A 10,063-nucleotide genomic window follows, 5' to 3' on the forward strand; every position below is an offset into this window, starting at 1 on the left:
GCAATTAATCTGCCATCTTATCTCTGATGCGTGGGAGGAAACCCAAACAAGAAAAGGGAGAACATGCAAACTCCATTGAGATGTGTCTTGACAGGGATAGAAACCAGGGACCTCCAGTGCTGCAAGGTAGAACTGCTAACCACTATGCCAACGTGCTGAACATTTGTACAGTATTACAATATCATAAGATAGATTTGGAGCAGTAAAGTAAGGAAATGTTCTTTGCTATGCTGGTGATCTTAGGTGAGTGGTGTTACTTTGAGCAGCAATGGTTGTGTGCTTACAGGCTCCAGTGATGAAAACCTATCCCTGACAGAAGTTCACTTATCTCTGGTGAATAACATAAACAATAGTACATATAGGGCTTGGGGCACTACTACAGCTGTTTAGATTCTTACAAATGATAACAATAATCATCATCATAATATATAAAACAAGTAAGCACTTGATATTTGAAAACACAGAGGTATATTTGAAAACCTATCTATGTACTATGCTGGTGATATTTACACTCATATCAAGGGGTAGTTGAGATATATCAGGCATTAGTTCAGGAGGAGAAAAGTTTGTTTCATAAATTTATTTTTTCAAAACCTGACACAATCCTGACACTCTACTTATTGTAGTAAGGTGTTCTGTACACCAATGGAAGCTGATGAGATCATTGAGGAATACAATAAAGAATCATTATTCCACCTAGGACTTGATTGCACCTTCCTTTTGGTCTACTCCATGTTATACACTGCATGTCCCAAAAAAATAATTAGGATTGGATTTAGTTAGCAAACAGGTCAGAGCCATCCATTGGATAATAAGTCTAGGATCAACAATGTTATGTCCCCCAAAAATGAGGTTAGCTTCCTACCTGAATATACTGAATGATCACGTTTTTCCATCAATGGATTTTTTCTTCCCTGTTGGCACTGACATATTCTAAGATAACAATGCCAGGACTCATTGGACTCAAATTGTGAAAGAGTGGCTTAGGGAACATGAGACATCATTGTCACAAATGGATTGGCCAGCACATAGTCCAGACCTTAACCCCATTGAGAATCTTGGGGATGTGCTGGAGAAGACTTTACACCGTGGTCTGACTCTCCCATCATCACTACAAGATCTTGATGAAAAACTAATGCAACTCTGGATGGAAATATATGTTGTGACATTGTATAAATATTAGAGTGTGTCATCTCTTTTTGAACAGACAGTGTATGTCTTCACACTGCTTCTTTTTTTTCTTTTATTCTGCAGTGTGTGCATCAAAATCAACTTCCCCTGTGAACAAAAAATGTAAATAGTGAAATCAAAACACACACAAAAAAGTGCACGAGGGTGCTGTGGTCCTCCTCTGAAGAGGAAGGGCCTCGAAATTCCTGAATTCCCCAGGGCGCAAGGCTCCTGACAGGGGCAAGGAGACTCTGGTCCACCTTCCCGAAGGACCAGCAGACCCCGATCCTCAGGGCCCCACCGAAGTAGAGCCCTCAAGTACTAGGCAATGCTGCAAGACGTGAACAAAGTGTAGACAAAAGATTTGTCTGTGCGAAGCTGCCTTCAGGCACACTCTATTTATGCATGCCTTTGGGTTTATAGTAGGAGACTTAGATACTCTATTTTTGTCTAATCTCATTGCCATACCACTTCCAACAAAAGGTGAAATGGTGGCTGGCAACATTTAGCGCAGCTTGCTATTGTGCTCTGACAAGTACAGTGCTGATGTGCCAATCCCGGTGCATGCCCCTGATGAAGTCCAGTGTTACACAATGTACATAGGGCGGACGCACAGAAGCGGGAGCGGTAGAGACACGGGAGAGTGTAGAGTTTCAGCAGCGATTACCGTATGCCCGAAGCACATTTGTTTTTTATCTTGGATGTTGAGCGAGTAGTATTTCAATATAGTTTTTTATGGATGCCAAATGGTATGTACTATGGTCTATGCTTTCTCTGTTCTATGATATCCAAATCCAGGGAGTATCTTCTTGACTGAGCCACATGGAGGAGGAGGACAGCAATAACAGCAGTACCCCTGGGTTTGGGTGTCCCACCTGATATTATAAAAGGGAACAAGCAATATGGCTATTGATCTCTATATAAAAAAGGTAAGCTGCTCTCTGTGAGGTGTGTGATGATGGCGGTGTGGTGGAAGACTTCATTTGACCACTTTTGTGATTGGAGATCGCCTATATACAATATTTAATTGTTAAAATTATTGGTGGTGTAGTGGTTAGCATGTCTGCCTTACAGCTCTGAAGGTCCCTGGTTCAAATCCTGGTTTAGGACACTATCCGCGAGGAGTTTGCATGTTCCCCCTGTGCTTGTGTGGGCTTCCTCCTCCCACACGCCAAAGACATACTGGAAGGTTAATTGGCTCCTTTCTAAATCAGGCCTAGTATGAGTCTGTCTATCCTGTGGGATATGGACCTTAGACTGTAAGCCCCGGGAGGGCAGGGACGGATGTGAGTGTAAAGTAAATTGTGGGCACTATACAAATACCTGTAATAAATAAATGATTGTATGTGGACTTTTACTACTGTGTATACTGTCGGAACACATGATTTCATTATATGTTTATACTTCACAATTGTTCAAGTTAACTCATTTTAAGTGTGGTACGTAAGTAACACAATTGGGTTTGTACTTTTAGTGCTTGCAGCTAGAGCTTTACTGGTGCGAGAGAATACTCGTCAAAATATATTTACTTATTCCCAGGGCTGTAGCTACCATGGGGCGAGTGAGGCACTCGCCTTAGGTGCAGCTGAGAGGGGGCGCAGCCAGGGGCAGCCTGGCTGCGTCCCCGCGCTCCTGTTGCCATGGCAAGCACAGGGCACAATGACAACAGGGGTGCCAGGTGGCCAACACAACCGCGCCTTGACAGGGAGAAGAGGGGTGGCACAGGCTCCAGCTTCTCCTGGGATCCCCGCTGCTCTCCCCAGCAGAGCTGTCATTCAGGATGGCCTAGCGGTGAGGAGAGAGGGAGAGAGACGCTCGGCCCGGATCTGACCCCCAGCGGCTCTTTCTCTCCTCTGCTGTTGGCAGTGGAAAACCCAGAGTAAAGATGTGTCAGAACCCCATCGGAAACATGGTGTCATTGTGTTTGGAGTAATAATGTCACTGTGTCAACTACACTAAGCCATTCTGGAAGTAAGTACCATTGATACCAGAGGTACGGTGCTTCCCCGAAAATAGGACGGGAGGGAGCTGCGGCCGTGACATGTAAAATTCTATTATATGTGCAGCTACCCCGAAAGTAAGACCTAGCGGATCTCTGTAATATAAGACCTACCACCGAACTAGGTCTTATTTTCGGGGTAGGTCTTATATTACAGAAATCCCTGAAGATAGCGCTAGGTCTTACTTTCGGGGTAGGTCTTACTTTCGGGGAAACACAGTAGGCATCCTGGGCACTCCGGCTGTGGTGAAACTACAGATCCCATTCCACAACAGCTGGAGTGTGGAAATTGCCTACCCCGATCTAAACAGAAAGTGCTGGCATGGGAAGACCACTGCAGCTCTCAGTACACTATCAGGCTCATTCCATGAACCTGATAGTGTAGCTAAGCCAAGTACAGAGAGGGGAATTTATCAAAACTGGAGCAGATAAATTCTGGAGCAGCTGTGCATGGCAACCAATCAGCTTCTCTCTTTCATTTTCAAATCTTAACTGAACTAACTAAACAGAGAAGCTGATTGGTTGCCCTGGGCAACTGCTCCAGATTTTCTCTGCTCCAGTTTTGATAAATTCCCCTCAATAACTATTTGCAACCATTTGGATTAAAATCTACTGAACATAGAGGGGAATTTATCAAAACTGGAGCAGACAAAATCTGGAGAAGCTGTGCATGGCAACCAATCAGCATCTCTCTTTCATTTTCAAACCTTAACTGAACAAACTGAAGAGAGAAGCTGATTGGTTGCCTTGGGCAAATGCTCCAGATTTTGTCTGCTCCAGTTTTGATAAATTCCCCCCCGTAGGTCACAGAAAAAATAATTCTGACTAGTTGCTACAGGTTGCTGCACAGCTCTGTGCCTAGATTACTATGTCTATATGTGAAATAGTGACAATCATGGGGAGTCTCTCCATGCCAAGAATGGAAGTGATTCGATCAAGTTATATGGATACCAGTTCCAGCCTCTGTGCTGCATCCAGGCTTACAATATTTTCCACTTTTTGGACCATATTTCACATCACAACAATATTTAGGGTGTAATGTTAAAGGATTATTAAAACCTCACATATTTTTGCTTAAAGCTACTGCTAGGAAGAAGTAGATATATGCAAAAACATTTTTAAAAGAAGTTAACAAAAAGGTTAAAACTTACCCGTGTCTCCGCCACGCGCCCGTCCGAAGATCTGCAAATTCTTGGGTGGCCGCAAAGGATGATGGGGCAGGCGCATGCGCAGTAGCAGATCTTCAGACGGCAGAAGAGGAGAGACACAGGGTAAGTCAATGCAGGCAGCGTGCACCAGCACAGACTCCATGGGACAGGAAGAGACAGGAGTCAGCGCTGGATCTGAGACCGGTACCAGAGCTGGAGGGACTCCTGAAAACTACTGGGAAGTAGGTGATGATCGGATCAAGAGGCATCATTTAAAGGAGAACTATGGGGTCAGTGCTTTTCCCCATAGTTCTCCTAAGGGTAACGGGAGGACACAAACTAGCGTCCTCCCGTTACCCTAAGCTCAGTATACCGCGAGCTACAGCTCGCGGTATACTGAGACGCCGCAGCGGATCCCGACATCGATGTCAAGATCCGCCCAGCTGCGTGAGTGACAGCTGGCTCTGCCTATCTAGAGGCAGAGCCAGCTGTACCCGCCCCCTCCCCCGTCCGTTCCGCCAGTCAGCGCTGGCGGATCGAAGCGGGGAGGGGGGAATCCAGCCCCTCCTCTGTCACGGCAGAGAGCCGTGACAGGATCGAGAGGTGAGCGAACGCCGGTATATATGTTCGCTCACTTCCCGATCTACTGAGCCGACCTGTGACAGTCTCATTGTCACAGGTCGGCTAGAACTATGAGGTGAGTGAAAAGCACTCACCTCATAGTTCTCCTTTAAGGGCAGTCCTTAAAGCAGCATGAGGGAGGGAAAAACATTTTAGGCTTTAATGTCACTTTAGGCATGGTCCCATTCTTTAGCCCCCCCTTAACAGAATTGCAGGGTTCTTCTCCCTGCATGCATTTGAATTTGGCACGACTGTGCATGGCTCCGTCTGTACATCCATGGCATTCATTCACAGATACATTCAGAGGATCATGGAGTACAAGGGCACTGACATTATGACACCTGTAGTCCATCACTTAATTCCTTCCGTCCCATAACTGAAGAACCGTACCGAGGTACAGGCTTGGGACTGGGAGAATAGTCCGCAGTAGCCTGGGCATTGTACCCGCGGTCCACAGATCATGGCTGCATCGCTTTGCAGCCTGAAACACTGAAAATGTCATTCATGTGTGCGCATTTATAAATGTTTGGAGAAGTTGGACTATGACGTTAAGTCCCCCGAGAGGTCGCCAATACTAAAGCAGCAATAGAAGGAGAAGGTCGCCACTACCAAAGCAGATGTTTGGAGAAGTTGGACTATGACGTTAAGTCCTCCGAGAGGTCGCCAATACTAAAGCAGCAATAGAAGGAGAAGGTCGCCACTACCAAAGCAGCAATAGAAGGAGAAGAGCTATTACTCTGAACCAGATCACACTGTGATATCACAATATTTTCCCCTTATGTGCTATAGAAGTATCATTAGAAAGCACTCATTATGACCCAGAAATGTTTGTAACATTGTGAGTGACATTTGTGTATATTAAAGCAGAACTCTGGGCAAAAGAAAAGGGGGGCTACCCCAAGACTGCAAGGGTAAAGTGCTTGTTTTCATCTAGGATATAAAATAATATATACACACCGCAACCTCGGACCTGGCTGGCTGCTACACTGGCCCCTGCAGCCTCTCTCCCCCTCTGCTCCAGCAATTTAAGAACCTGTGAGTCACCACATCCTATACAGTGTACAGGACGCCGAGTGACATTCCATCGCTGGAGATGAGGAGGGGATGGACTGCGGGGACTGGTCTAAACCTTAGCTGTAAGACAAGTATTTTTGCATTCTGGCTGGTGAGTGTGCTGGGAAACTTTTTGCTGGTCTAAGAGCCAGCCGCGGCCCAGGTTCGGGTGGGCATTTCTTTTTTATTTGACACCCTAGATGAAAACGAGCACTTTACTCTTTCAGTACGGGGGGAAGTTTTCTTCTGCCCGGAGATCTCCTTTAACAATGTATGCCTTTGAATGGTAAGATTGTAGAACTGAAAATGACTATAACCAGGGCTTGAAAAATCTGCTCACAGATGAGAGGACCCCGGAGCCGGACGAGTAGCTTCTCGGCCGACCGCTGTAATTAAACGGCTGGCCGGGAGCTTTACATTCAAGCGCTCGGGAGTCTCTAGAGACGCCCAATCGCTTGTATTAGCAGCAGCTCTCCCTACTGGTCCCGAGACCACCGGTGCCCGGGACCGGCACGACTCCTCTCTGACAGGAGAGCTCCTCTCCGTCCACGAATGCAGGAAGTGATGTATATTACATCACTTCCTGCATTCAGTGTCACTCTCCAGCTTCAGAAGCTGGGGAGAAGCTGGTGAAGCAGATCTCTGTTTCATCAGCTTCTCTGGGGGTCCCTAGGCGACATTAGGGGTCTTGGAGACCCATGATGTCTCCATGAATAGGACCTGTCATGCAAATTGGCTATCCCATAGGGGTCTTCTAAGCCCCCCATGTGATAGCAATAAAGTTAAGTGTAAAAAAATTAAAGAAGCATACAAAATAATATATTTTTTTAAAGTCCCCCGCCCCCCACATGCACACGCAAACATGCGTCGGGTGAACCTATGTGCGAAAACGACGATTGGCCTATTGTGCCGCACATGTTACATATTGCCGCGAATTGATGGCAATAATTTTAGGGCCATCAATCACTGATAACACTAAACTGATGAGCGGAAAAAGCGTTTAAAGCGTCGGCTATGGTCAATTTTCGGTGTGGCCGTTTTTTGCAGGCGCAAGCAATTTTAAGGCTTGACATATTTGGTGTCTATCTACCCGACGTGACCCTGACTTTTATATTTTACCAAAAATATGGGTAATAATAAATGTTTTATAACATAACGTAGGGAAAACATTTTTTTCCCCAAAATGTACGGTACTTTTTCATTATATAGTAAAAAAATAACCCCCCCACCCCCCCAGTGGGGATTACAGGTGAAACTCGAATAATTAGAATATCGTGAAAAAGTAATTGCAGTAAGAGCTGCAAAAGGGGCCCAAACCAAGTACTGAGTACATATGCATGCTTGTACTTTTCAGAGGTCCGATATTGTTCTATGTACAATCCTTGCTTTATTGATTGCATGTAATAATCTACTTTTTTGAGGTTGTGGATTTGGGGTTCTTGGGGTTTTCATAAGCTATAAGCCATAACCATCACAATTATGACAAATCACGGCTTGAACTATCTTGCTTTGCATGTAATGAGTCTCATATATTAGTTTCACCTTTTAAGTTGCATTAGTGAAATAAATGAACTGTGCACGATATTCTAATTATTCGAGTTTCACCTGTATATACCTCCAAAAGAAAGCTCTAAGTGTCCCTAAAAAATGTTAACATAAATTGCAAGGCCGATAGTCCGGTCATGCTGACTGGTGACATTTTTGACTGACTGGTGAGACACCCTAAAATGTTTCAAGCCCTGACTATAGGAGTGCATTGTTTTTATGTGTTGGTTAATAGCACTCAGCTGTTGTGGAACTACAAGTCCCATGAGGCATTGTAAGACTCTGCAGCTACAGGCAAGACTCCCGGAGGCAGAGGCATGATGGGATCTGTAGTTTCAGGACAGCTGGAGTGCTGAGGTTGCCTATGCCTGGATTATAACATCCTTTATATCAGATTTATAATGAATAATCAGACACAAACACACATTTATCTCTGATTATGTCTAAGTGATTTCTATATAAATGTAAAAATGACATGGTTGATATTGGAGGTGCTAAACAACAGCAGGGTGGTTTTTGGGGGGTTGTTGTGGATGGTTATGGGTAGTGATGACTGAATAAATTCTACTGGTAATCAGTAGGTGAATCCAAACCTAACAGTATAGTCCAGATGATGGATGGGCTACAAGGGTTACCTGCTCAATTATGTCTAGGGAGATTCCTGAAAGCAGTTTGATTTACCTACAGTGGTTGGTGCTCACCCGCTCTGCTCCGGCTGTGGAATGTTCCTCAGCCTCTTTCCACCCTAGACTTATCGCTGCCTAAGTCCTGGTTCACACCTAGGAGTTTTTGAGTAGTTGGAAAAATGCTTTTAAATGCCCAACACAAGAAATCCCATGATTTTCAATGGCCCTGGTTCACACCGGAGCAGAATAACGCCAGCAGGAAAAAGCCAAACGCCCGAAAAGATACATGAGCTTATTTGGGCAGTTAAAAGCGCGTTTTTGCCCCATGGACTTCAGCGGCAATACCCAAAAACACGCGGCAGAAGCATGTTGCATATTTTCATGAGCGTTTTTGAAAGCGGGAAGCTAGTCACAAACGACAAGGAGAGGGCCGAGGCGCTGAGCGCTTTTTTCTCCTCAGTATAGCGCATTTAAACGCGCGTCCTTCCATTGCCCGCAATGTTTCATGAGCTGCATGTCAAAATGCGTGTCTTCATGTACACACATAAAAACGTGCACAGTGCACATTAACACGCAAATAACCGCATGCTGCTCAAGCGTGTTCAAATGTGCAAAAACGGGTCTGGGTCTGGAGGTTACTCCACAACACATTACACAGGGGGGGTTGTGGGAGTTGGGGTGCTGTCACATTACCTCTTACCTCCAATACCTCTGTCCCTCTGTCCGGCGCCCTACCCAGACGTCATTGGCTGCCGGGAGCTGGGGGGGCCCAGACATCATTGGTTGCCAGGAGCTGGGTAGGCCCAGACATCATCGATCGCAAAGGAGCTGGGCGGGCCCAGATATCATTGGTTCCCAGGAGCTGGCCGGGGCGCTGCCCGGAGTGTGACAGGTTGCTAAGAGCTCTAGCTGCCTCATTCTAGGGATGGCCCTGCTTCCGTCTTATATAAAGTTATGGGCCATACATTAGACATGAAGACTTTGGTGGGCCTCTGACCACTGGAGTGTAGGGGAGCAGAGGATGCAGGCGCCAGTCTTGGGTTGGGGATCAGGTAAGTAGATCCCCTTAGACACCAATGAGCAGGTGCGGAGAGAGGGGGGGGGTTGTTGTACTGGGAAATTATCTGATAGTCACTTTATTATGAGAATTGTCCATTGTTTATCTGCAGTGCATTCCACCCCAGAGATCAGCCACACGGCAAGCCACGATGACATAAACATACAAGTGATAGAATAATGACGATCCTTGCTGGCAGATGGTAGATGTTGTGGCCTATTCTGATATACTAGGAGCAGACTATCCATGATGGAGAGGGGCATCCCCTTCCTGCCATGATTGGATATAGAGAGATCCCAGCCCCCTCCTGATAACACCATCCCCCTTCTTCCAGTCCAGAAGCATTGTATGAATGACAATGTCCCCCATCCCCGGGGATGACACACACACACAGCCTCACCTCTTATAGTCGCTGCTGAAGATCCCCCCACTGGCCGGATCCTGGCCGTATTCGGGTTCCCCGAGGCTGCCCCCCTTTTCCTCGCTGTACCCCGGACTGGCGGACATGGCTCAGCACTGTGTGTGTGTGGACAGCGCCTGCCAGTATACAGCCTGTGATGACGTCACGGGAGGCGGTGATTCTGCTCAAATCTTCAGCCCCTCCACTTAACCCCTGCACTGCCGCTCTGCCTGACACTGCCAGTGCTGCCATTGCCAGCTGTATTCCTCCGTGATCGGGCACATGGAGTGACATGATAATGCGAGGACACATTCTAATATTAGATCTCTAAAGGATCTAATCGTAAATCCTAATCTAATACAAACATTTATATCTTATTGGCATTTTCAAAGTGTAATTTTCAATAGATTTAAAACCCATCTCTGGGACAAACCCAAAAAAAAT

General features: G+C 46.0%; 1 protein-coding gene across 3 annotated transcripts in view; it reads right to left on the bottom strand.

Moving 5' to 3' along the window:
- AP3B2 (adaptor related protein complex 3 beta 2 subunit) overlaps window positions 1-9,789 on the bottom strand; it is a 73,200-nt gene extending 63,411 nt beyond the window's left edge. For all 3 annotated transcript variants that reach the window (XM_018571751.1, XM_018571749.1, XM_018571750.1), the window contains exon 1: window positions 9,620-9,789. In XM_018571751.1, coding sequence (XP_018427253.1) covers window positions 9,620-9,726 — 107 coding nt within the window. In that variant the 5' untranslated portion in view covers window positions 9,727-9,789. The remainder of the gene's footprint in view (window positions 1-9,619) is intronic.
- Between the last annotated feature and the right edge of the window lie 274 nt (window positions 9,790-10,063).

This window comes from Nanorana parkeri, unplaced genomic scaffold (assembly GCF_000935625.1).
Source record: "Nanorana parkeri isolate BGI_ZX_2015 unplaced genomic scaffold, ASM93562v1 scaffold1827, whole genome shotgun sequence".
Lineage (NCBI taxonomy): Eukaryota > Metazoa > Chordata > Amphibia > Anura > Dicroglossidae > Nanorana > Nanorana parkeri.